Genomic DNA, 26,928 nt, shown 5'->3' with positions numbered 1-26,928 from the left:
AGAGAAAACAAATTCTAATTTCATCTTTTACCTGCTTCAGAAAAACTTCTGTCTCAAGCTTTGTTTTAATTTTTCTTTAAATATATGATTTATTCTTGTTTTTAAAGACTATAACTGGATTTATTTACAAAGACAAACGATTATGTGGGTCTTTGGGAAGATCAGGGAGAGCATGGAGAGCATTCCTCTAGAGCTGAGTCGCTACATGGCAAAGAGTGAGGAGGACATCTTTGTCCCTCCAAAGACCGGCATCACACAGAATCTGCACAGCAACATCCTTACGCCAGACAAAATCCCAGAATTCTGCTTGCCTCCACGGCTTTGCAAGAGAAGTCCACATCTTGAAGCTGAGAAAACTCCACCATACAAGTCCGGGCAGAACAAAACAGCTCAGAGCAGCACTTCTTCACACACATCACAGGTAATGATGAAGAATGTGGAGACAAAGGATGGAGACATATCAGTGGCTTGGAAGGCTACAAAGAAATCTTTGCCATTCTCTGCAGAAGTATATGGCCTTGCTGGGATGTATGAAAGCCCCAACACACGAAGAAAAGAGTCTTTGTTCCACGCAAAACGACCTGTTTACCTGTTTGATAGAAGCATTCCCACTGCTGCACCGAGGCCAGCGAAGGCGATGACCCCTCCAAAGAAAACCTTGTCTGGGTTTTCTTCTTTCTTTTCAAGCAGAAGCCTGTCAGGAAGCACAGAAAGTGAAACACCTTCTTCTAGTGACTCCTCTCCCCTCAGTTCCCCTTACAGTGTCAAATCCTCCCTCTACATTCCATCAAGCAGTCCCCGCCTTAAAGGAGCATCATCCTGTCCTTCATTAACTGACAGCAAGGTGGACAGAGGGAGGTGGAAGACAGGTGATCTAAGCTTAACAACATCTACCAGCATCCCTCTGAGCTTCTGTGATAACTCGCTGACCCTAGCTCCACCTGTCCTCTTCCCACTGGATGTCCTGCAGTGCCAGGAGAGACTACAGCGTGAGCATGTCCTCCCATTACAGGGCCGTGGGAGAGTGCGCCTCTCTGCTGAACACACCTGCAGCAGCAGGTTCTCGTCTCTGTCCACAGTCAGAGTGCGTGTGGTGTCTGTGGAAGGCCTGTGGGACGACACGGACCGACACACCCTGAACTGTGCAGTGAATCTGAGTCTGACACCAGGAAAGCTGCAGCAGCAGTGGAGCGCCACCATCAAGGACTGCCGCAGTCCTCTGTTCAATGAGGATTTCTTCTTTACAGAGCTGACTCACAAGGATCTACTGCAGCTGCAGCTCAGGGTGAAAGTAGTGAATAAACCCGCAGCTGTAACACTGAGGAGGGTGACTGTGATAGGGATCATCAGTAAGCCGCTGTCACAGCTGCTTCCTATCAATAAGTAGGAAGTTCTTTTTCTTAATGTGAACAGAGCACATGATGAAAACATTTTATTTTTATGTGCTATAAAAGGGTGGAAAAAGAATTTATTATATCTGGGTGTTGTGTATCTGTATTTAAATGCCTTTGCCACTATGAATAAGTTGGTGACTGCACATTCATCTGTTTTAAAAAAAGGTATTGTTCTTAAAACATAGCTTATGTAAAATGAATACGCCTTTGTTTCCTGTTGTACTTCCTGCTCTTGTGTGTTTTATTGTGAGAAAGCTGTTGGGACTCTCTGGGAGGAGCTGTTTTTACAGCGCTGAGTTTTAATGTTCATTTTTAGGATTACATTTTTCATTGATCTCTGGTATTCATTTTGTGTTTTTTTATTTTTTCATTTATTTTTAAGTCAAGCCAGGTCAGACGTAGATCCAAAGGAAAACCTTTGATATTTTTTTCCCGTGTCCTCAGCCCGGATGGTTGTTGCTTGTTGTCGTAGTCATTATGATGTTCAGTATAATCTCTGCTTTAGCTATGTGCTTTCAGGGGGATGCATTTTTTGGTAGGTATGTAGAACCAATTTCTGAATATAATATACCGTACTGTGAAGTGAAGGCAGCACAAGTAATGGTTAGAATTTTATAATAGAATACAATCGAATTACTGTATGTTAATATGATACACACAAAAAATCATTAAAAAAATGTTCTTATTCCTCATAATATTCAAATCATTAAAAAGATAAATAAATATGAATGTATTCCATTGGCACAAGTGAAGAAGACATGAGGGGGAGTGGCGAAATGTCTTTAAAAAAAAAAAAATCCTTGAGTCCAGTTGCCTCGATTTTAAACTCTTGGAAATGACTATAACCTGGATGAACGAGAGCATCCACAGATATAATGTATTCCATGATTGTTTTTACTGTTTGCCCTATACTTTCACCACTTTATGTCCCAGAAATGAGTCATATTTCACAGTAAACATCATGCTATAAAGGAAAGTTTGAATATATAAATGGTATCACATTTGTGGGCGTTCTGAAGTCAGGGGTCATATGAGGATAAATAAAATGGATTAAATGTAGAAAATTAATAACAATTACACACTCTCACAGGAAAATAATCACCGGGAGTTAAATAAAAGTCACATTATTCATCAAATGTAGTCCACACACGGTCCATAAAAAGAAGGCTTTTGTTAGAGGAAGTGTTTCATTTTGTTTCAGGCACAGTAAGCCTTTTAAATTAAAACATCAAATATATCACACAATATGAATCTTTGTTTAGAAAGGTTGTCTGTACAAAAACAGTGTATGGCTTTGGATAAGAAACATCCCTTTACAGTTGTTGATCTTTGTGCTAGTAACACAAACTAAGAGCTTTGGTTGTGTTACCAGTTATCTTCCTTTTACTTCATTGTTTTTGCAGCATGGTGCAGTTTTTCCCTTTTTCTTAACGTCATACGTCATCAAAGATACCAGTTCGAGAAGAAGGCGACAGAGACAGGTAGCGGCCTCCTGTGGATCTGTGGTGTCCAACACAGACACAAAGTGACAAGTTAAAACTTTTAACATTAGATTATGTAGATCTGCATTCAGAGACTAGAGACAAACAGACCTTCTGTTTGGTGACCCGTCATCACTTGAGTTGTCATGCAGTAAACTTGTCTGCTGCTCATCTGTGTTTACATCTCTTCTAGTAAATGTAACGCCTGAGGATGACAGAGGAATATATGCATTAGTCAGCAATTAGTTAATCTGTAGATAAGTTGCTTTAACTTTGGTCCCAAAAGCCAGAAACTGAGATTAAGTTCCTGTCAGAGCACTAGATGGAGTCGATGAATGGTGGTAAATGTGATGTATTATTCAATAAAATGTGAGTTAAAGCAGCTGTGGATGTTTTGTACTATGGTAACTCCTACCACTTGTCTTGGTCTCTGTTTCAGGGCTGCTCTGGTTATCCCTTAACTCTGTGTAACCCACTCTGGTCTGCCCCATGGCCCCCTGGACTCCATATTGCTCCCTCCAAGCCTGAAACAGAAAGCAAAGCAGGGACATACCATAAACAAACCAATACAGGCAGTGAGCCAACAGACTGAGCAGGTAGAAATAAGGTAAAAAACAAGACTTCTAACCCATCTTCGATTCTCTCCGTCCTGAGCTTTCTGTCTTTTTCTTCTTTCTACAAAATATTAAATTATAGAGAAGGAAAAAAGCATTTAAAGTTTGTTAAAAGTAAAACAAGTAAACATATATCAAAATGTATAAAAAAAAGAAATACTACCTCTTCTGATAAGTTCTCTGCCTTCATCCACAAGGTCTGATGTCAAGTCATCATCAGTCATGTACTGAGGGAAACCCAGGAGGTTTAAACAGCGAGAGCCCAGACTACAATCACATTACAAAAGTACTGTTAAAACAATAAGAAATCATTTAAAATACAGTATTTCAAGCATATTTTCAGGACATAATGTAAAATATTTGTAAAGAAACTCACTTCTGATCTATATTATCATTATATAATATAAAACAATATATAATTAAAAAAATGTTGCAATGTTTTATTGCATAAAAAAACAGTTCAGTTGTTGGTGGCTGTCATCTTACTTGTAAAACGTAGCAAAGCAGAGCAGCAACACCAGCATGGGATAATAGATGTAGAACCCGTCAGATATGAAAGACAGAACACGCATGGAGCCCATGATCTGACAGAAACACACACAGCATCACAAACATTTCTCATATACTCTGATGTGCATATATCATGTTATGTTATATTAGCATTAATTTGTGGAACCCACAGAGGTGTAGGATGTCTGGATTCTGTCCTGATGTGAGATAGCAGAGTCCATGTGGATCAGGCCCAGAAAGTTGAGGCACAGAGGAGGAGTAAGACGACAAAACAACCTGAGCAGCGAAAAAAACACAAGGGAGGGGAGGAGCAACAGAATATCACAACGTTGAAATTTAACAAGACTGAACTGTTTAGTTCCCTAAAAGACTTTTCTCGTGTTTACTGGGAAACCTCCGTGACATACATACATGCCACTGAACTGCAGGCTGTAAGCATCAGTCTGGTGATGAGGCACCAGGTAATAGTAGTTGAAAAATCGTATCCTGAACACCGTGGAGTAGACGCACACGCACATGAAGAGGATACTGACAAAACACGCCATCTGGTGGAGAGAAACAAAACAGCATGGAAGCAGGTTAGCTGGATTTAAAAAAGGGAAAACACGCATGTGTTCCTCCTCTGTATGCATACCTCAATGCAAATGTAGTTGTACTGTTTTTCAGCCATCTGAATAAAGACAGCAAACAGAGAGAGGACAGGGTTTGTGCTGAAGAACGTGCACTCAGACCAGACCACCGCTGCAGAGAGGAGACACAGGAGCACTGCCAGCAGCCTGCAGAACCCCTGCCTGAACACACACTCCCAGTACCACTCTGAGAGGGACAAACACACTTTAAGGAGACTGTGTGTGAAGGTGAGTGTACTTCCATCTAATCTTGGTGTTAACTCACCTATGGTTGAATTGTAGAAAAACCGACGGATCCAGCTGTAGTCTGCAGAAGAGAAGCTGTGGGTGAAGCGTCTGAGCGGGCTGCTCTGACTTTTAGCTACATCCTCTAGATGAAAGGCCTGATCTAACAGTATGGACCATTGAACCTGAGTCTGATTGTACCTCTGCACTGCAGAGATCACCTGAAACACACACAAAACAAACAAGGCAAATTATTATATTACTCATATTTTTGCATGATATAAATCCACAGAATGATAAAAAGTGTTACTTTTTTATGAAGGTTATTTAGGCTTCTTTTGGTGGGTAAGGTATTGTGTTCCACACGAGAACTTTGCACATTTCTTCCCATCTCTTCTTGGTACACAGTGGGGCACTGAAATGAGACAAGACTCACGTGAAAGCTGTAGGGAATACTACAGTAAATGTCAGGTTTATACATTAAAATGGAGAACAAAAGGTCACATGTAGTTGTCACCTTTGTCAAAATCGTGTCCACAAATTTCCTGAAAACATGATTGTACCTAACGGATTCATGGATGGTGGCCACCTCCTGGAAAAAAATGTAAATGTAAATGTAAATGAGGTCAAAATGTGGATGACATCAGTTCAGATTTTTAGAATCTTTCAGCAGAGATCTCTTTAGGAAGTCTCACCTCCATGACATCTGCTAAGTTCTCCTCTGCCGCTGCCTTTTCAGTCGCCATTTTTGCCACCTTAAAGTAGCTCTTGGCTAGCAAGTATACATGGGAAGAAGACAGCCAATAGGAACGTGGAATCTCCACTAGGCCGTAGCCTAGCAACAGCACCAGAAGGAAGAGACCCCAGCTATTGGCAGCTGTAATACAAATAGTCTGGAACTCCGTCCTGCATGAAAAATATCAATAGTCAATGTATGGCAAAAATAGTAAACATACTGGAATTATCCCTGCTTAGAAAGCAGAAGTGCAGTGCAGTTAACTTTACCATGTAAATGTCCACCGTAGATGAGCAATCACATAGATGAGCAGAGAGATGAAGATAAGGAGGTAGGTGCCATAATAGATTCCATTTTCAATGAGGGCTGTTTTAATCTTTCCAATCTTAGTGAAAGCTCCTGACCGTGCATAAGACTGCATGAAGGGCAACAGCAGCCTGTACATAGACAAGACACAGAATCAGTGCCCTAAAAAAACAACTAAACATACAGCTGTTAGAGCTGAGTCAGTGAGGATCTCACCATGTAAGGAACTGGGAGGTCCAGTATACAACCCTCCAAAACACTGGTAGGACACCATCTGGGATATAGCTCCAAGGCTCCTCACACACCTTTGGTACACTGTAACATACACGAGTGAAAAGTGTGAGCATACAAACACACTGTGACAAGATAAAAGATAAAACAGCAGCTCTGACGTATGATTTGCCTAATCAAGGATCTGACTGTAAAACAAACACCAGACTCACTGTGTTCTCACATCTTTAAATGCAACATACTCTGAATTATCTCCTTTGATGCTACCATTTCAAATGTAAAACTTTTTAAGATGATGCATTTAGCTACAGCCACAAACTGTCATTTAAAATATTTACTTATTTATACATTTTGACAACAAAAAGTTGACAAAACAGCAGACAGACTTCAGTGTGTAATACCCGAAACTGCTAAGAATAAAGCCTATTGTAAATGTAATATCATAAAATACATGGTTTCGACAATGCTGGTATGGCTTTGCATTTGTATGTTGTGTTTCATGATGGATTAGATTGCTCTATAAAGAATACATAGTTCTGTAAACAACAATATTTTAAACAGCGCTGTATTTACCTTACAGATGGATGAAGAGACGAGCTGGGTTTGGCCTGTTTTGATGGAGTAGAGCGGTTTGAATTCTCAAGAAGACACTGCTTGTAGATGGTCTGAAAGAAGAGTGTACAGTCACACAAACTGGTAGAGTGACTCTGACACACATCACACTCATCCTATTAACCCTGAGAAATTCAAAGAAAAAAGGATCTTTAGTGCTGTCATACCGTGCTGACATCAAGTGGCAGAATGAAGACGATGAGGAAGCACAGGTACCAGGACAGCAACGTCCCCAACAGGACCATCCGCTGCTGCTTCCGCAGATCTCCATAGCGATGGAGGAGGTAGAGGGCCAAGAAGAACACCACTACAACCACAACAGCCAGCGCAGCACCACTCATGGTGATGAATGATCAGGCAGAGGTCATGGTGATAGACTGGAAGGGCCAACAGACAGAGACAGAGAGATAGAGTGAGAGGGAGACAGACATGAGGCGCACCCAAGGGGATGAACTGCAAACAGGCTGAATATCAGCTCCTATCTGCATGATAACAGGGAGAAACAGTTTGACCTGAACACTCAGTGTAGGGGAGGAAGAGAGGAGAGCAGATAAAGAGAGGCCAGAGAAAGGAATGAATGATTTTGTGCAGTCAGGACATGCAATACGCTCAAAAAACAAACTCAGAGAGCCTGTTGTTTGGTGAAAAAACCCTATATTACATATAGAAATGACTGGAAAACACCATCTTGTTCTGACAGCCAAACGACACATTTAAATTGAAACTGAAAATGATTAGTTAGACGACTGTTTACGTAATTATCTTCTTTTTCTATTTTTGGGCTGAGCTGTGGTCATCACGTTTGCTTTCGAAAGCCCCCCAGCGAACATTAGGACTTGATTTCTGATCCAGACCGTGAACAAAGCCGCTCATTTCACTTCAGAGTCGAAGCGAGTCTTACCTTCAGAGGTTCTCTTCTGCTGAAGACCGCAAACCTACGAAGTGTCCGGGTTTACACTCACATTATCCTTTATTATTCCGCAGTCGTACTGTAGACTCCACAAATGTACACAACCTTTGAAACTACATTACGTAACAAACGTACGACGTGCGCTCGCTCTGTTCCTGGAGGAGCAAGGGATTATGGGTATTGTAGGCAACACGCTGACCCGAACGGGAAAGCGGCTTCGAACCGATCAAATATGTCGCAACCATTGGTCGCAACCCATACCTGAAAATATGACCACAGTTATTTCTATATAATAAATATACTATAAGTTCTGTTAATGCTTCATCTTTCAGGTTATAGCAGTAAAGTATGTAAATTTCATTCACTTAGCACTATAGAGTAGGCTCAAAAATGACTTTTTACATTTTTGATCAACAAATAGAAATTAACCAATATGATGACGCTTATAACCTGTAATGTATACCAAGTATAATTAATTTTAATAAGTATATAATATGAACATATAACCTACAGATGAACACTGTACATGTTAGAGTCATAATATATTGTGTACAATCTAATCTAATTTTATTGAATTTCTAAGGCCTTTACTTAATTTAATAAATGATTTGAAATGAGTGTTAACATAGGATGATAAAAAAATACTTATTGCATAATAATACCACCATCATCTATTTATTTACATTTTCACGATTTATTATACAGAGACACATGACACATGTTACAGATTCACAGAAGAAATTAATGTTTGCTGGACATGATGGTTATTCTGTAATCTTTGCAAATCTCTGATTTTGCCAGGTTAGATGGCCACTGCTTTGTACTCACACAGTTATACTGGGTGACATATTGTGTATTTGTAGGCTATAAAAAACATTTATACAAGACTTCAGCTTGTACAACTCAGTTCTTCAATATTAAACACCCATGTTATTAACAGGCTATATTCTTTGTCAAACACACAGCAAACGTTTGGATGTGGGGTGACCTTACATTATCCGTTCTTAAATGTCCATTGTTTATTGAACCAGAGCAGGCCACTGAAAGCACAGTGAACCCATGCACAATTCAAAATATGTTGCTCATTTTACAGGACTTTAGGTTTACCTCCTCTAAACGCTTTCCAGCCAGCAATGCTGACAAATGAAGAAAAGAAAGCAAAATTAAGAAGAGTCTCTGCACTGTATTTCAGGTGTGAAGGTACATCCACACATATGGGTCATCAGCGTAGAGCGGACCTAGTACGTTGAAGCACACGGCTCGGTGTTCCAGCAGAAAGTCCATGTGACACAGCAGATCCACACATAGCTGCTCTACCAGATTCAGACAAACAGTCCAGTCTCCAGTGGCTCTGGACACACCTAGTGCATCCATCCAAAGCGACCCAAAAATATCCAGAGATTCTGGCCAGTCCTCGAGAACATTGTCCATTAGATCCATCTGGTTCAGGCTATCCAGGAATCACATTTATGATAAATAAACCCTGTAATATCAGAGGAGCAGCCCATACCAGCTGTGTTTGTCCATTTACAGACGTTTATTGCTCTGACATGTTTCTCTGCCCATTTGCCTCTGCAGTACTGGGCTGATTGGCCTGATCCAACAGTTACAGTGCAGATAAAACCCATTGAGAGGTGCTTAGTGTGGCCATCTGTCAGTCTGCTCTCTCTCTCTCTCTCTCTCTCTCTCTCTGGGATTAGAGAAAGGTGTATGACAGTTCAGGATCATCCATATGTCCTCATGTTCTAAGTGTTTCCATTGATAAACCTGTGTGAATGAGATTCAGTCCCCCATGTTTTGTATGTTGATTAAGATTCTCAGGTGTTTTGTCATTCAAGAGCTTTAAGCAGAGTAATTGCTAAGTAAGTAACTCTACTCAGTCCAGTCGCCCTGCTTCAAGCTCTTGAGTGATCCCTATTTGGTTGTAATCACTACTCTCCTAAAGCAGACATAGATTATTCTAGTCTATGCACAACTGCCTGTCTTTTAAACAATATATGAACATGCAAAGATCATCACCAAACCATTATGACGGAGGCCCATAAAGCCTTTAGAATTTGATGTTGTTGTGAATGAAGGGTAAATTTACTTGTTGGCTGTTTGGTCCAGATAATCAGTCACATATATTTTTTCCAATGGAGTTTTTTGGAGGTTTTTTTTAGGTGTGGCTATTAGGTAAAGAGATTAATGCTGTGTGACCCATATCAGCACAGACTCTGTTTTATAGCCTTCCAACACCTTCTATTAAGCTCGTTTGGTTTTCAGTTGTGGTTGCCTACTTTTCTGGAAACCACCACTGTCATCATAAACGTGTCTGTGTCAGTAAACTCTGACGAGAGTGAATGCAGTGCATTTGATTTTGTGTTATAGTTGCCACCACTAGAGGGAGGTAGTGATTTTGATCACACACTTTAGCAGGTAAGCAAAGAAAGAGAGGCCAGTGGGAGCAGAAGTGCAACAATTCAGTGATTATTTAGAACAAACAAATATTCATGAGTAGAATCAGCTACCAGAAAATAAAACGTGCTGCTGAATCAAAGTATAATTAATCTGACACTGTGATGCCAGCATGCTGCTGCTGATTATTGTATTGATTGTGGTTCTAATCTTTGTGAGTATTGTACCCAAAATCGTAATATTGTAATGGACTGAGAGGATGTTGTTTGGAGTTGTGCAGTTCTACAATGCTTTGCTGGGAGTGTGTGAGAATTAGGAGAATTGTGTTGTTAGTGTGTTGGTGTAGGCTACGGCCCACAGTAGCCTGTGTTAATCTGAAGAACAAAATAAGAAACCCAGCTAAACCAAGTACAACAACTACAATATGATCAATAATCTTGTATGAAAGTCAAATTGTTCGGCGATAATGTGAGCTGCTTTGTCTTCTCTTGTTTAATCTGTTATCACTTTGATCTTTTAGAAAGATGAGCTTTGGCCAGATGTCAATGATAATAATAATGAAAAAGATGGGTGTCATATTTGAATCTTTGAGAACCTAAAACACACCTTTAACAAAGTGACGGTCAGGTTTCTAGTCACTCCCCTTGGCATTATACTGGTAAATTATCCTGAAAATTCAAACCCCTAGCAGATTCACTCCTGTTTCACAGAGACATTCTTAATCCTTAAATTGCAGTAATAAAAGTGTGTCTTTTGTCTGGTTGTTATAGAGAGATATCTCTGGTGAATGCAAAGATCTGAATGACTGCAGCGTAAACATTTCTGTTCAGAGGAAATAAAGAACATGTGTGACCAACGACATTAATGACAAACAACACCGGCAGGTCACACTTCTTTTTATTTCAGTTTTTTGGAGTCTCATTTCCTGTGTTGAGTTTAAAAACATTACACCTCATTTTCAGGGGAATTTAGTGGGTTGTAAAGGTTGGGGAACTCATGACCACAGAATTTCCATTACATGTAAATTCATGTTTGCAAACAGACAACATAATGATTAAGTTAAGACAACCCATTAGTCAAATTTGTGCTGTGGGCCATATTATTGCTGCCCATAGAAGTGAGAATGAAAACTTGTTGATGAAAACTTGTTCCCTTCCTGTGGATGATTTGAAAAATCAAAGGTTTTTTTTCTATATTTAATAATTAATGCCGCCTAAATTAGCTATTGGATATTTGCATTAGTACTCAAACAAAACCAGTGAGCCTTCATCAGTGTCACTATACCCAGGAGTTAATGCTGGTCAAAAAAAATCACACCTTATATAAAAACATGCCACTCCAAAGGGAGTCCGGGAGTAAGTATTCATTTACATTCCTTAAATAATGCTGCTGTCTTCTGCATCTATGACTCCAGGCAGAGAACAACATACTTTGACGCCCTCCTCCCCTGTAAAGTACAAACTTTAGCTACAGATAGCAGGAATAGAGATGATAACTTTGACATATTTTCTGCCTCAATGAAGACCAAGAACTATACATATTTTACATTTTCTGTGTAAATGTATGGAAGAAACTAAAAGAAACTTGTAGTCAGGGCTGCAACATGATTGTGGGCAGAGTTAATGACTGCCTAAAATGTTAGTGGTGCAGCAGAATTAAAACCAAACCAACTCACCACTCAAAGTGCCTCAAACATTCCTGAGAAGCTACAAAGTTCTTCTAGATAAAAACACATAACATTTGAAGATGGTTATAACATAGGTGTATAGTAGTGTCTCATTTTGTTCCTTGTTCTACAGTTCTACACATCTGGTGTGGGACAGAATGGTTTCCTTGTTTTCAGGCAGGGGGAAGTTTGTTTTCCTGTGTGGTAAATCTTCCTGCTGAGCCCAGTCTACTACTGTTACTGCGTGTCTAGACTTCCTCTGTTGCTGTCATTAAACGCTTTCCAAGTGTCCCTGCTCATGTCTGTAGCATCTCCTCTTCTAAACCACCCACCATCATTGCTATAGGCTCCTTCCCTGCATCCAGACAACAAGTCACTGGGACGGCATCCAGTGTGGCCTCATTCAGGTCAGTGAGAAGCAGTGTGTGAATGGCCCCGTCTCCCATCGAGCTCATTGAACAGCTATGAGTGCGTTGAGACCCTGGGTTTGAAGTCAGTAACATTTGATCCATGGGAAACCCTTGTGCACAATGATGCCGGTGAACAATGTGGCCCCAGTTCGGTGTGTCCCTAGAGGGCCACTGTAGACTGTAGATCTAATAACCTGTCCTGGATACATCACCCCCATGGGAGGGTACCACTCCCATCTGAAACTACTAGCCTGCTAGTACAGCCAGGGCCAGCTAGAGTTACACACACTAACTAGTGCTGAGATTGAGGGCACGACTTGTGTGTGTGTTTGTGTATAAGATGTGCTTGTATATTTGACAGAGGGATGTTTGTGGCAACAAGTCTTTTAATCTGAGCAAAGAGGGTCCTGATTGCATTACTTATCCCTGAAGTTGCCAGACCTCCTCCTCATCTTCTTCTTCTGTGGCCTTATTTTCAGCTTTGATCGCAGCAGGACATGTGACATCATCGAAAACACACAGCTCCTACAGTCAACAAAGAATAGACACATTGTCACATGGTTAGCTTGAACCCATTTCGTTCCACATTCCTCTTGTAATGTGTTTAAAACAACTGAGACGGGACTACTAACTGAAGTATGTGAAGTGCTGAACTCTCCTAAAGAGAGCAAAGATGCTATGTGGTCAACAGACCCAAGTTGAAAAGTCCTCAGTACAGCAAAACTGGTGGTTGAACGGTATATTACATCAACTCACTGTTTTTTTTTTTTTTTTTTTTTAGATACTGTATTAATCCCAGAGGGAAATTCGTTACGGCTGCTGCACAAGCAGTGTCATACAATGACTAGCAAGGCGCGCCACCAGGGTTGTCCACCAACCTTCCGGTTATTGGACAACCCTGCTATCCCACTGCGCCACTGTTGCCACTGTTGCCCCACTGTTGAGGCCGATGCTAACCTTAAAATAAATTGTCAGATGCATGGACTGATGTTCTTGATCTAAGTTGATTTTTTTTCTTCTTATCCTTCTTATCCTTATCCTCCTTATCCTTCAACTTTTACACACAAAGTCCAGCAGGAAACACCCATCCACCCTTTGTCATGTTCTACTGAGTCACTATGGGCTGGACCCCATCCCAGCTACCAGTGGGCAAGAGGTGGGGTCCACTCTGGACATGTCATCTCAGGGCCAATAGAGAGCCAAACAACCATTCACACTCTTCCCTTTTTTCTATTACTCGTCATCATCATCAGCTGATAACATAGTGACCACAGTTTAACCTTTAGGGAAAAGGTAGTAATTAGAGTTAAAAGTAGTGTTTTGTCTTTATGGAAGAAAAGTCCTCTTGCCATCTTGGTTTTCTCCAGAAAAAGGAAGACAATCTTCACTGGAGACTCTGGGTGTTGGTTTGTTCTTTGAAATGTCCGGCTGAATGCACTCCACCAAGACCTGAGGAGTTTCAGGATTTAGCGATGTGACACCTTGGTCATTAGTTTAAATGCTGCAAAGCAACCATTTCCAAGGAAAATATGTTGCTTTGTGTGACCTTCCAGAGCCAGCTGTTCAGGGTAAACTCTCATCAGTGCTCCATTACAACATGACCAAAGCAATGCTTCAGCTGCAGCAATCAAACTCACATTTTCTTCAGGAAATGCTTTTCTGGTTTGGAGTTTGTTGTGCATACCTGAGTGGATACATTCCTGAGAGATCCTGATGGATTTTATCTCCTGTGTAGAGATGGCATCTTAAGACTGCTTTGGCCACATTTGAGTTAAGCTTCTTCACCATGCAGAAGGCGCTCCCTTCCTCCAGTAACTATTCTGTGGTGCAAAAATACAATGTAGCTACGTAAAAGAAGATAAAAGTCAGTCAGACAAAGACTGACTGATGAATGTGTGTATTGTGAAATGTGCTAACTACAATGTACGAACAGATAATCTGTGTCCATAATTCTCTTTTGATGTATTATGTGTAGGAATCTCCAACCAGGCTGTTTCCTCTGGGACCTTTCCTTTAATGTGCACTAAACACATAGAAAAACAGCCTACAAGTGACACAATGGAGCACACCAGCTTTTTGTTTCCAAATGTTTGCCCCCACTTTGTGATTAACACACATACACATAAAGGGAGCTGATACATGGCAATTTGTCACATTCATCTGTTTCGATGTGGTGTGTGAGTGTTTTTATGGCAGGGTCCCTGATTCTTGTTTCCATTTTTTCAATTCAATTTAGTTCCATCTTTGACTCAACCCACCAGCCGACCCCTTGCTTTGCTCTCTGGCTGTGGTGAGGCATTAACATCTTCACATTAACACACATACACAGACCCTCTGCTAACCAATTCAGATTACACATATGCTTACTGAAGTTAATGTACTACTTTCTACTTACTTTTACGTATTAAAGAAACTCCCTGCTGTCAGCACTTTGCAATCATTTTTGGCAGAAACAACCTCCCTCTTTCAGAGGAGTTAACTGTGATATCAGTTTCCACTCCACCTCTGTTATCAAAAGTGTTTACTCACATTATTTAGAGGTGTTTTCAGCCACAGGACACTGAAGCTCACATTGCTCTTTCTGGCAGGGCAGCAAGAGCAACTTGAGCAGCTCGTGGGTGAGTTTATGCATGTGTCTTTATGATTGGAGGAAGGAAATACATTTGCAAGGCACAAAGTTTGGAGGCACAATGTTAGAAGCACTGTTTAAGTGCAGACCATGTATTACTAGAGCGGATGTAAAACTAATGGCCAAACCTATTAGAGTTGCATTTGAGCATCTGCATGTGTGTGCATTTTTTGTATTAGTTATTTATAATTTGTATTGTGTGTAGACTTACATAAATCATAGTTTCAATGTTAACATCTGCACACTAACATACTTACTGTCAACATTTAAACTACAGCCTGATTGATAGATCATTGTGGTTAATGGGCATTAAGTCTTATCTATCTTATCTAATGAGTATTTGGTCACCAAAGACCCTGTCATGCTATCAGATGAAAAATTAGGGATTATTGTAAGGATAAGCTAGTCTTTCTTGCAAAGTGTCCAATAATACATGACTCTTAAGCAATAAGAGTCATGTATGTTACCTAATATTACCTGTTTGTACTTCATACTTTTTAAATGTTATGCCAAGAAAATCTTCAAAGATTCTATGTTTCATCAATACATGAAAATAATTCAAAGATGATGTTTTTCTTAATGGATGGTTATCCTACCACAAACATAATGTTTGGCAGTGTTTCCTCTTGCTAGTTCAGGGATTCGAACCTGCCAACATTCAGTCAACATTCAGTCCAGCCGGGTGTGAGAGTCGACTGATATCTGAAGCATTCCCTGGCATCTTTGCCACACATGGATTCCCCTATCATGACTCAGAAGGATGCCGATGAACCTCCCTGTTTTTCTCAGTGTAAATCTGTTTGCACATGCCAAACTGTGTCTGCCAAACCAATGTGTCTCCTGTGGTGAAGCTTAAGTCGTTATTATTATAATTTTATAGCTCCCTGTGCAGCCAGACCAGATCAGTGTGCAGATCAGTCCTTTAAAAAAGAAAACGTGTCTATTTACACACATTGCTTATTTCATGCCAGAAGCTAAGAACCAGTTGCACCTCTGGCACATGGTAAATATTTACCTTCTCTGTTTAGCTTGACAAACTCAGTTATTTCTAAGAAAAAGACAGTCGAGTGGACTTTGTGTGATGCAAATGTGCAATGTGTTAAAATGCAGCAAAAAGGACAAAGACTGACTGATGAATATGTCAAATTTGCCAGCAACAAACGTATGAATGGATAATCCACTTCCATATTTTGTGATGGATGGGAGACTTTTTCATTCTCTGTTGACTCATTCTCTGCAGAAATCTCCAATCAGGTTGAACTTATCAAGCGTGAAAAACCATTTGAAAAGAAGGCTGGGAGGGACAGAAGGAAACAAGAAGGTCCTTTCTCTTTTTCCTACTTGGAAAGCTCATTATTCCTCGGGCCCTCCTCTGCCTACAAAGCACCCCCTCCTCTACCTTACTTCACTTCTTTTAGTCCCCGCCTCACCTCCCCACAAGCCCACACTGTGTGAGTGACTAACACAAGTTTTTCTTCTACTATAGCGCCGCCTCCATTCTCTAACTGGCTCTTTCATTCCCTCATCCCCTTCGCTGCTCCCTCCAATCCTTTTCCCCTCCCCTCTCCTCTTTCTGTCCTCTTTCTCGTCAGTGCTGCTCGTTCACACCAGCCAGCTCAAAGCCAAAGAGCTCCTCTGCCCGTTTCAATGCTGATCGAACTTTAAGCCAAACTTTCTCCAAAAAAAGGGAAACAATACACTTAAGGAAGCTATTGCTCACATCTCAAGGTAAAGATACAACTTCTTTCTGTGGTGTTGTGAAATTTAAAGCATTTAACCATGTGTTTGTGTGTCTGCATGTATGTGTGAGACTCTGGGAATCAGAATTTGAACCCAAACTGTACACGTGTGTTGCAGTTGGAGTGTAAGGCTACGTAAGAGGAAGTTTGCAGTTAATGCCAGCAGAGCACATGTGTTCTTCCCTCTGCTGCACTTATTGACAGGAGCAAAGTTTTTTTTGTTGGACGGTGTTGCATCATTATTAAAGGGACAAGTTGCAATAAGATTTAGTCATTTAATCCCCTGCATGTTGTTTGTGTGAGATTTAACCTAAAAAATGATTGGAAATAAATATTGTCTGATGGATGACTGAGTTGTTACTTCCTAACACGTCTTCTTCTCCTTCTTGTTTAGGCAACTGGTAATCCTTGAACCAAAGGAGAGGTGTGACACAGGAGGGTAAAAGGAAACGTTCGAATCAGCAGCACCTTTATGAAACTTTCTGTCTTCGTTTAGAGTTTCAAAGCACATTTATATCCATCCTGAAAATCCCAGCCACAGCTATGACTCAGAGTAACGGGGAGAACCCACAGAGGGCCCGCAGTGGTCTCCATCAGATCCGGGCCGGCATCCAGTCCCGATCACTGTTGGCCAGGAAGAGAGTGGAGAGCATCACAAGGAATGATTTGAAGGGATTCTTCCTTAAGAATGCCTTTGTCATCCTCACTGTTGCTGCTGTCATTATTGGTAAGTCACTTCACTAACCTCTGTTTCAGTGATAATTTAATCTCAACCTATTTTTAGGGCACTTTGTTTCCTCCTCTCATCTTTCAGCACATTACCCCTCAGCTATCGCTGCATCACCCCAATAATCCATCAATCTGGTGTGACCGAGCACCCCTGTGGCTGGACAGAGAAGAGAAAAGAATAGAAATAAACTCACCGGAAAAGAGAACAAAGGGAACTCAAATGAACTTAACAGACAGGCCTTTATCTGACCCTCTAGCTGATCTTTAACCTGTTGCCATTAACCTCTGAATCTTGCTCAGTAGGAAGTGAGCCAAGCCCACCCACTGCCTGCACATCTGTAGCCCTGCTAGAGTTACACCGTGTCATGACAAACACATTGAATTTATTGTTAAATTCAGGATATTCTTCACGTCAGGGTGCTGGGGTCGGAAGCCACCTGGACTTGGTGAATTAGTGAACAAACAGCTTATTGAGGGAACAGACAAGGACTTGCAACAATAAAGGGAAATGCAAAAATCAATTCAAGCAGGAATGACTGTGACATTACTTTGCAGTATTCTCAAGTAAAGGCATCAAATCTAAACCTCCCTTTAGATCTAGTTTTGTTGCCATGGATACCTGAAATGTTTAAACCTTGATTCTTGCTGCAGGTATCATCCTTGGTTTTGCCCTGCGGCCGTATAAAATGTCTGAACGGGAAGTGAAGTTCTTCTCTTTCCCCGGAGAGCTGCTGATGAGAATGCTTCAGATGCTGGTGCTTCCTCTGCTGGTGTCCAGTCTCATCACAGGTACAGACACCGTCACATACAAACTATAGATGCATCACACTTCAAATGGGTAATGTTAATTTAATTACCTCCATTAAACAACTTAAATATGTTTCATACTTTAATAGAAATGATTTAATAATTGTATCATAATGCTAACATATAATAGTAGCAGTGTTTCACACACTGCAGGCTTACACAGATCTCCCACTTGGTTGTTATGTTAATTCAGTAAATTGTGTTAACATTGGCTATTTCTATAAAAATTAAATGTATCTAATATGCACATATAACATGGAGTTTATGGTTCCAACCTGTTGCACAACACATGGGCAACATGTCTGTAGGCCCCCAGCTTTCAGTTGCCCCTGCAGGAACCCCCTACCATCAACCTTCAGCCACAGTGTTATCTAACACCAAGAACTGACTGAAATCTTAAGACATGGTCTTGCTTTCTTGGTAAAAAATTTGTTATGTTTAGTTTAGGTCAGGTTTAGTGGGACCCAGAAGCAGACCGCAGACAGGGACTGCTTCTGGGTCTTCAGGTTTCTTTATTTAACCACAGACTGTTGGAAGTCAATAATACTTCAAGTGAAAAAAGTGTGGCTGGGTTAGCTATACTGGCAGGAGGAGAGGACACAGTGTGAGCGGAGTCCTAGAGAAAAACAGGAAAAAGGAATTACTGCAGGTACGCTAGCAAAACCTCAAAATACTCTAGAAAAACTGTAATTTGAAGAACACAGTGACGAGAGAGTTACCACAGACAGTAGACAATCCAGAACCTCCCACTGGGAGGCAGAGCACAAACAGTCCAAAAATACAACAAACAAAAGTCTATATACTCAACAAAATTGCCAGTGTTTGTTGTTTTTTGCGGTCCCACTGACCAACATTTGTTTGGTTAATGGCAGCTGCTTATTCACCGTTTGATGTTTGTTGTTTTTATTCCCATTGCTAGATGGAGTTAGGGTGACTTCATGAGCAACAGAGAGAGGGAGAGTCCAGACACATTTACAGTTCTGTTCTCAGTCACATGCCTGACGAGTTTAGTAATGTTCTTGATCTTGATACAGCACAACCACAACAACCCCAGCTTTTATTTTTTTATTTTAAGCAGGTCTGAATTTTTGGACAGGATTCCTTCTGTTACAGTACATCTTGTACATTTTGCAACTCACAGGAATCTGAGTTATGACACACACAGGGGTGTTGTCTTTCAGACACTGCCAGACTGTTATTGATCCTGTACTTATGTTATGACACTGAGAATACAGATAGAATTATGGACCATGTGAGTTTCCAAAAACACTAGTTAGCAGCTTTGATTGTGTCGATGTTAGTAAGAGGACCAAAATCCCCCATCTCTGAGCAGGGATTGATGGGGAACGAGACCGGTCTCCTCTGAATGGATGACAGAGGCGCTTTGTCCGATAATAACCTGCTTTGTGCTGCAGCGGGGCGTAACAACAGCATCCTCTGACATCATGTCACATGACTGCGGCCACAGCACGTGGAAATCAACAAAGTGTGTGTGCACTCTGGGGTTGATTATTAGAAGTCATTTTACAAAAACAGACACTGCGTCAGCACACAGTGTTACAGTGTGGCACTATGAAGATAATAAGTCACAATTTAGTTGTGTAGTGTGTTTGTCTCTGTTTACCATTCCCTGGACCTGGCTGGGTATATCAACAATCCCACGACAACCATGGTCAGTGTAGCTGTAATGTAATTGCAGTAAGGTCTATTACCAAATAGTAACTGCTTAACATACAGTACTCAGAGCATGACTTTGAAAATAACATATTTTTAAGGTTAGAAGCATTGCAGCTGATTTCTTATGACTTTCTTTCTGTAAACACGTGGCCCCTGTTCAGAACGACTGTCACGCTCCCAAGGCTGAATAGTGCCTCTATGTGATATTGGCCTCTGAATTGATCCAGCCTGAGAGTGCGTTGAATTGAATGTCAGAGAGTCTGAGTAGACCCTGTTTGGGATCCTGAAAGGTAGACTGAGAAGAGAGAGGCCCAAGGAGGTAGAAACTCAAGGGAAATCATGGCTGATGGAAAGGCAGGCAGGATCGAGGATAATGAGAAAAGGGTTTTTGTGTTTCAGTAACAGAACAAGCTTGGATAACTTTGGGGTTCATGATGACCACATTTCACTCACACAAACATATTGCGCTGTACTTCATGACTTCAGGCTAATTGCTCAGTATGCCCTAGCCACAAAATCCATGTTGTCTTAATGCATTTCAGAGCGCTGAAGTCCAATACAAAGTATTCATGCAGCCAAGAAGGGGCTGGATAAAGACAGGGGAAGTAGCCAGTAAAAAGAGGAAAAGCAGGATGATTACAAAGGCGGTCACTGGAGAGGGGGGCTTAAATGAACTTTAGGGGGAGGGAGACAATGAGTAAACCAGCACAGGAAGGACCCTTAAAAAAAAGAGAAATGTCAGATTGTCCAGGTGGCACTGGATCTACACTTAATGGGCCTTAAAGAAATGCACCATATCAAATAAATCATATAAAGCTGAATTCTGCCCCTTTTACACAGGCAGTTTTTATGGGTGCTACATCGTTTAAGAGATTATGGTATCATCAGCAGTTAAATTGTGCGATTGCCCATCCAAAAACACGTTGTGAACAGACACAGATCCGTGAAACATATGAAGTGCTGGTACCTTCTGTAAAATCTACACCAGACTTTTAAATCTGACCCATGTGTGTGAGAAGATATGTTCTTAGTACATGTAAAATCTTGGCAGAACTGCAGAGTAAGCTGCCTAACATTAGTTAATGTTAAATGTCTTCTGGACCTCTTGCAGTTGCTGTGTCCTCTGTTTCACCCCCCCCCCCCCCCCCCCCCAATTTAAAGTAGGCCTGCTTTTGTATTTGATGAACATTCCCCAAATGAGAAAAAAAATTCATTCTCTTCATTCTCCTTCAGTCTTAATTCTTTCATTCAGTTGAAAAGATGGAATTGGTGAGGCTGTGTCCGTTGTTGCCTGGACAACAGGCTGGAGATCATTGTGTGTGTGTGGGGCTGACTAAGTCAACAAGTTTTCCCAGGGCTGTCAGAAAAGGAAAAGACGGGGGTAGTGGCAGTCATGGTGGTGGTGGTGGTGCACATCGGAAGGGAAAGGGTGGCAATGAAAGAAGATTGCAGCAATAACATCAATGTGCAAGAAGGACAGAGGAAAGATGTGGGGGTGGGGCGGGAGGTAAAGCAGGAGAGGGGTGCTGGAAGGTGGGGGACACCCTTAAACAAGTAATGATGAAGGGGTGAGAAGGTAAAGAATTTGGGAATAAGGGAGGGGAACATGAGGAGGCGAGGATAAGGATAAAAAAAGATTTGGATAAAAGCCTGAGTCCTGCATGGGCATGTTGAGAGGAGCAAAAAGGGGCAAAGCAAGGGTAGTGGACACACACACACACATTTGTAGTCTTTTTAATCATGCTAGTTAGTATGATTCATTCCTTAGTTACAAACATCCTAACACAAGTATTCACAAAAAGTGAAAGAAAAACACAAACCAAAATGTTCTCACTCACAAAGAGAGAAAATCAAGCTGATTGTAAAATGCACACAGGGCATCAAAGTGACACATGTGAAAGGAATGCATACATCTTCTGTCACACAAAGCCTGCTTTGCCTTGCACTGCCCTGAATGAAGATAATGGCCATAATAGGACCTGACACTTTGAAAATACAGCACCACTGTCACGCCTTTTGAGGCAGCTTGTTTGATTCTAAATCCAGTTCTCTGAATGGCCGTATTTCTTCTTTCCACCATTATCCCTGCAAAGTCTGTTTAATGCTATTAGCATTGTGGAGGACGGTTTAGCCTACAGGCTCTGTGGCTCCCTCACTCATCTCACTGGCAGCTCCAGCTTGTCTCCAGCATTAATTCAAGACATCAAAGTAGTTTAATCTGTGTCTAGTATACAATTAAAATTCTGGTCAAATTAGCCAGACGTAATGGAAATTAAAGTCATAATTTGTAATCAACTGTTCTTGATACATTTTTTCTCATATTTTTTTATCTGTTCTGTCCTCCTCATCATGATCTCTGTGACACAATTATTGAGCTGAGTTCAGGCTGTTAATCTGTAACTGACATCTCTGCACACCATGTTCGCAACAAACTCTGGGACATCATGCAGGACTTCCAATGCCAAATGTTCTTTTTAGAAAACAAATACACAATGTAACAACAGCAATTCTCGGACTTTGTTTATAATTCACTGTAAATTGTCTGTGTATGAACATACAATATGTAAACAGGTAGTGTTTATTAGAGCTTCCCTTGGGGGCTGTACAGTAGGTGTTGTTTTTCCACCAGTAAAGGTCAGAGTCAGATTGTGTTTCTTGCCGCTCTTTGTTGTCAGAGATAGTCATTCAGATAATTCAGGTGGTTGTATTGCATCTATAATTACAGCACCGTTTCCCAGGCTAGCTGTGTTCAGCGGGACAGAAGGGTCGGTGACACAACTCTGAGGTCATGAGGCCACATGAGTTAAAATGATATGAAGAGTTCAAAGGGTTGAAGCAAGGCAACTGGACTACATCAGAGCTGATGAAGCTGCATGGAGGAGCAGCAAATAGATGACTGAGAGTCAGCAACACAATATGAAGAGTTTTCCATTTATAGAAACAATAACAAAGATAACAACAAACAGATTTTGTATACTGTCCCCCTTGATGCCACCATGTAAACCATGTCAGTTTTTTTACATTATAGTCCATCCAATATTATGCAACTGGCAACTGACAAATGCTTTCTTACACAAACACAAGTTATATGATTTGCCTTCTTCATCAGGTATGGCCTCTCTGGACAGCCGTGCATCTGGTAAAATGGGGATGAGAGCAGTGGTCTACTACACTACTACAACCGTCATTGCTGTGTTTATCGGCATTGTCATGGTGCTTATTATTCACCCCGGAAAAGGATCCAAAGATGAGTTCACCAAGCAGCAGAAGATAGAGCAGGTCAGCGCTGCTGATGCCTTTCTGGATCTTATCAGGTACCACCTTCATGCACCTTAACCGCACAAATAATTTCAAAAGGGCTCTTCAGATTCTGACATCAGAACCTAAGACTTACAGTATACCTCACTGACTGTTCCACTGAGAGGGAGGTGATCAAACTGGGTGAAGGATATTTAATTTCTATAACATTTGAAGGCTTGCATTTTTTTATAGTGCAGTCTTTATTTTTACATTTGTTGTAATTTGAAAGTCATTAAAGATGATAAAATATTTCTACTTTTGTTGTGTTTTCCAGAAACATGTTTCCTCCAAACATTGTGGAAGCTTGCACCAAACAGGTCCGTCTGTTTTTTCTTTGAGTTACACTAAATAGTTGAATTCATTCTCTTCTATATCTGCACAGTTAGCTTTTATAAAGTTTCTCCATTTCATGTTAGTAAAATATTTGTATCCTGATGAGATTTCTTTTGACTTTTATGTCATGGACCCATGAAAGTTTAAAGAAGATTAGTTTAGCAGTATCCATTGCAGACAGGGATAGAACGTCTAGTGATTCTTAGTCATGTTCATTCCCTTACTTTAATCTCAGTGATGTGTTGTGGTCAGATAGTATAGTAGTGAAATTTTGCGTAACAGATGCCAGTAACAATTCTGAATTCTGAAGTGTTTGTGTGTTCACTTTTTTATTTACTGAACACATTGTTTTCTTCTTTTTTTCCAGTTTAAAACGCAGTATGCCAAGAAAGTAGTCCAAGTGAAGGTGACTGTGAATGACACCTTGTTCACATTAAATGGTAGCCAGGAGTTAACCCGGGAGGAGATGGTCCCAGTGCCAGGATCAGTTAATGGAATCAATGCCCTTGGACTGGTGGTGTTCTCCATGTGCTTTGGTCTGATCATCGGTGGCATGAGGGAACAAGGACAACCCCTCAAGGACTTCTTTGACTGCCTCAATGAAGCTATTATGAGGCTGGTTGCCATCATAATGTGGTAAGTTCCAGGAGGGATGTCTTAGAGTGAAAACAAAAAGTCTCAGTGTCAACTCATGACACCTCTCTGTCCTCAGGTACGCCCCTATTGGTATCCTGTTCCTGATTGCTGGAAAGATTGTAGAGATGGAGGACATCTCAGCCATGGGTGGCCAGCTGGGAATGTACACAGTGACAGTCATTTGTGGCCTGCTCATCCACGCCATTTTTGTACTGCCGACGCTCTACTTTGTCATCACTAGGAAGAACCCTTTTGTCTTCATCGGTGGTCTTTTACAGGCTCTCGTCACAGCCCTGGGAACATCCTCTAGGTATGTGACAGACAGATTGTTCGGGAAGGAAACCACTGCAGAGTAGTTAGCCTCCCTAAGAGGTGGAGAATGATGACACTCACCCTGATCTCTGCCTTTCTGTTACTGTCCCTGTCTTAGTTCTGCCACTCTGCCCATCACCTTTAAATGCCTGGAGGAAAACAACAAAGTGGACAAGCGCGTGACCCGCTTTGTGCTTCCTGTTGGCGCCACCATAAACATGGACGGCACTGCTCTATATGAGGCCCTGGCAGCCATCTTTATTGCTCAGGTCAATGCTTATGATCTCAACTTTGGACAGATTCTCACCATCAGGTAGGTGATACTGTATTTATGCTCTTTGAACATTTATTTATACTAGCACTTATTCTTTAGTTTTGTAAAATCAAGCATCTTGGATCAAGCATGGACTTAGTGACTGCTCTGAGAGTTGAATAAGTTTTAGATGTTCTCACAAATGTCTCTACTACATCTGACTTTCATTATGGCTGAACCCAAGCAAAGCATTTCCAAGAACCTCAGAACCACAAACCGAAATTTTATAAATGACTTTCTGACACCAGTCTTTGACGATGGATCATATTGAGAATGAATTTAACAAACCCTCCTCAGTGCTATTAGCAAGAGATGATCTGGAAGTCACACATATATCATCTTGAAATAAGTCTCTTTTTTCTATCAGTATCACAGCAACAGCCGCCAGTATCGGAGCAGCTGGAATCCCTCAGGCAGGGCTGGTCACTATGGTGATAGTGCTAACATCTGTAGGCCTGCCCACAGATGACATCACACTGATCATTGCTGTTGATTGGTTTCTGTAAGTATTGACTATGTGATGCTATAGTTTTCAAAAATCACAAGGACATGTACGGTAATTCGGTGTGGTTGTGTGGTAAGACTTTAATTAACTTTCAACCAACACAGTCTTTTGTTGTTGTACAATATAGTCTTGAGAGATTATAGGAGAGTTTGCAGAGACACTCCATTCCCATTCCATGCCCTTCAGTCCATCTGGTTTTTATTCGGTCTACAGTCAGACCCCAGCCAACAGCTCAGCTTCCTCCTGTCTACAGGTTTCATGTGGTTTGAAGATAGCCTGGAGCGATTTAAAATATGTCTCCAGTTTTCTACTAGTTTTTTCATTCACACATGGATTTAGCTTAAAGTTTGCATGTACTCCCTGTGCGGGTTTCTCCGGGTGTACCTTCCTCCCTCTGCCCACTAATCTGCATGTTAGGTTAACTGTAAATTGGCCGTAGGTGTGAATGTGCTCTCTGTGACCTGTACAGGGTGTACACCGCCTCTCACCCAATGCCAGCTGGGATAGACTCCAGCCCCCCGTGACCCTCCACAGGATAAAGCGGGTATAGCTAATGGATGGATGGATGTTTTCAATGTCAATGTTTTGGTCTTGTCCTCACTCGTTTTATATTGTTGTGTCCTATTCTGTTTTGCTTTGTCATCTCGTTGTGTCTTCTCTTTACCATTCCCCACTTCCTGTCCTCACCTCCTGTCTGTCTTTCCTGCAGGGACCGATTACGCACCACCACCAACGTGCTGGGAGACTCCATTGGTGCAGGTATTGTGGAACACCTGTCCCGCCATGAGTTGCAGAACACAGACCCAGAGGTGGGCAACTCGGTGGTGGAGGAGGCAGACAAGAAGCCGTACCAGCTCATTTCTGGGGAGAATGAGTATGAGAATGAAAGGCCTGTTAACAGTGAGACCAAGATGTAGGGGTGAGACTGATGTTCAAGTTGCATTCATTCTTAGTAAAATCATTGCAATGCATTGAACCACATTCAAAGTCCCTTTTAAGTTTCATCTCACAGGAGTGAAATGTCTGGATTAAACTGATCTACAATGAGAATACATTCCAGTTCCACTAATACGAAAGGCTTCCCTCACAAACTGCAGACCTGGAGTGGTTCATGGTTGCTTTGTTTTTCCAAGGGTTTCTGCTCTAATGTCTCCTGAGAGTACTACACATACATGCCATGGGGTGGCAGCTGTTTACAATTAAACATGAAAGACCCCAGTGGTCCATGGACTGCATGCCATATCCATCCTCTGTGAACTGTGATGACTCATTTCACCCAGTAGAGGCCAGTATTGCTGTGAATCGTACTAATGCAGCAATGGACAGCCCATTCCTGCACACACTTCCTCTGGCTTTAAAGTTGTCGTTTTTTTTTTGTTTTGTTTGGGGTATTGTGTGGGGTATTACAAATGTGTATACAGATGTACGGTGTACAGATTTCAACATAATTAATAATAATTTAATCTACATCAAGATTAACCGAAGTATTCAACCTTTATATGAGTCATTAAACCAATCACTACAATCATTAAGACTTTAAGACACACCAAAATGACTTGGCTATGCTGCTACCTGCACATTTGCATAGCAGAGAATTCGAACCTACTTTTTCAACCAAATAAAAAAAAAAAAACACCAAAAATCCTCACCAAATGTCTCTAAACTTAAGTAAATCCTGTCAAAATAAAGTGGTACACTTTACAATACATATACCAAAAGCTATTAAAACATCCACTTGTCTATAAAACATAATAAAACATTGCTTTTCATTTGTTGTAATTGTAATTTGCTGCAGTCTTGAAAATTACATTTTTCATGATACATGTT

At 41.1% G+C, this 26,928-nt stretch overlaps 3 protein-coding genes across 4 annotated transcripts; 2 read left to right on the top strand and 1 right to left on the bottom strand.

Annotated features, from left to right (window-relative positions):
- Positions 1 to 142: 142 nt before the first annotated feature.
- On the top strand, positions 143 to 1,387 carry LOC114441172 (C2 calcium-dependent domain-containing protein 4C). The gene has a single exon (XM_028413972.1). The coding sequence runs from the start codon at positions 143 to 145 to the stop codon at positions 1,385 to 1,387; it is 1,245 nt and encodes a 414-aa protein (XP_028269773.1).
- Positions 1,388 to 1,992: 605 nt separating this feature from the next.
- LOC114442022 (LMBR1 domain-containing protein 2-B-like) lies at positions 1,993 to 7,790 on the bottom strand. The gene is made up of 18 exons (XM_028415265.1): positions 7,640 to 7,790; positions 6,906 to 7,115; positions 6,700 to 6,791; positions 6,112 to 6,210; positions 5,859 to 6,026; positions 5,549 to 5,759; positions 5,371 to 5,445; positions 5,164 to 5,268; positions 4,894 to 5,074; positions 4,634 to 4,815; positions 4,411 to 4,544; positions 4,170 to 4,275; positions 3,976 to 4,073; positions 3,653 to 3,756; positions 3,504 to 3,550; positions 3,291 to 3,399; positions 2,987 to 3,080; positions 1,993 to 2,894 (listed from the first exon to the last, which is right to left on the bottom strand). Exons 2-18 carry the CDS (start codon positions 7,077 to 7,079, stop codon positions 2,828 to 2,830), a joined length of 2,046 nt encoding a protein of 681 aa, XP_028271066.1. The 5' UTR covers positions 7,080 to 7,115; positions 7,640 to 7,790; the 3' UTR covers positions 1,993 to 2,827.
- A 6,868-nt stretch (positions 7,791 to 14,658) lies between these two features.
- slc1a3a (solute carrier family 1 member 3a) lies at positions 14,659 to 26,779 on the top strand. 2 transcript variants are annotated; one of them, XM_028414818.1, is made up of 12 exons: positions 14,659 to 14,739; positions 15,991 to 16,478; positions 16,884 to 17,216; positions 17,870 to 18,007; positions 22,812 to 23,016; positions 23,277 to 23,319; positions 23,703 to 23,971; positions 24,048 to 24,281; positions 24,402 to 24,596; positions 24,964 to 25,098; positions 25,571 to 25,645; positions 25,811 to 26,779. In XM_028414818.1, exons 3-11 carry the CDS (start codon positions 17,033 to 17,035, stop codon positions 25,623 to 25,625), a joined length of 1,458 nt encoding a protein of 485 aa, XP_028270619.1. In that variant the 5' UTR covers positions 14,659 to 14,739; positions 15,991 to 16,478; positions 16,884 to 17,032; the 3' UTR covers positions 25,626 to 25,645; positions 25,811 to 26,779. The 2 variants fall into 2 exon arrangements, with proteins under 2 accessions (XP_028270619.1, XP_028270618.1); XM_028414817.1 differs by lacking the exon at positions 25,571 to 25,645 and having other exon boundaries at positions 25,811 to 26,018.
- The last annotated feature ends 149 nt before the right edge of the window (positions 26,780 to 26,928 follow it).

The sequence above is a fragment of the Parambassis ranga genome, chromosome 9, assembly GCF_900634625.1.
Source record: "Parambassis ranga chromosome 9, fParRan2.1, whole genome shotgun sequence".
In the NCBI taxonomy this organism is placed as follows: domain Eukaryota; kingdom Metazoa; phylum Chordata; class Actinopteri; family Ambassidae; genus Parambassis; species Parambassis ranga.
Note: the sequence above shows the minus strand (reverse complement) of the source record. Positions and strands in the feature narration are given on the sequence as shown.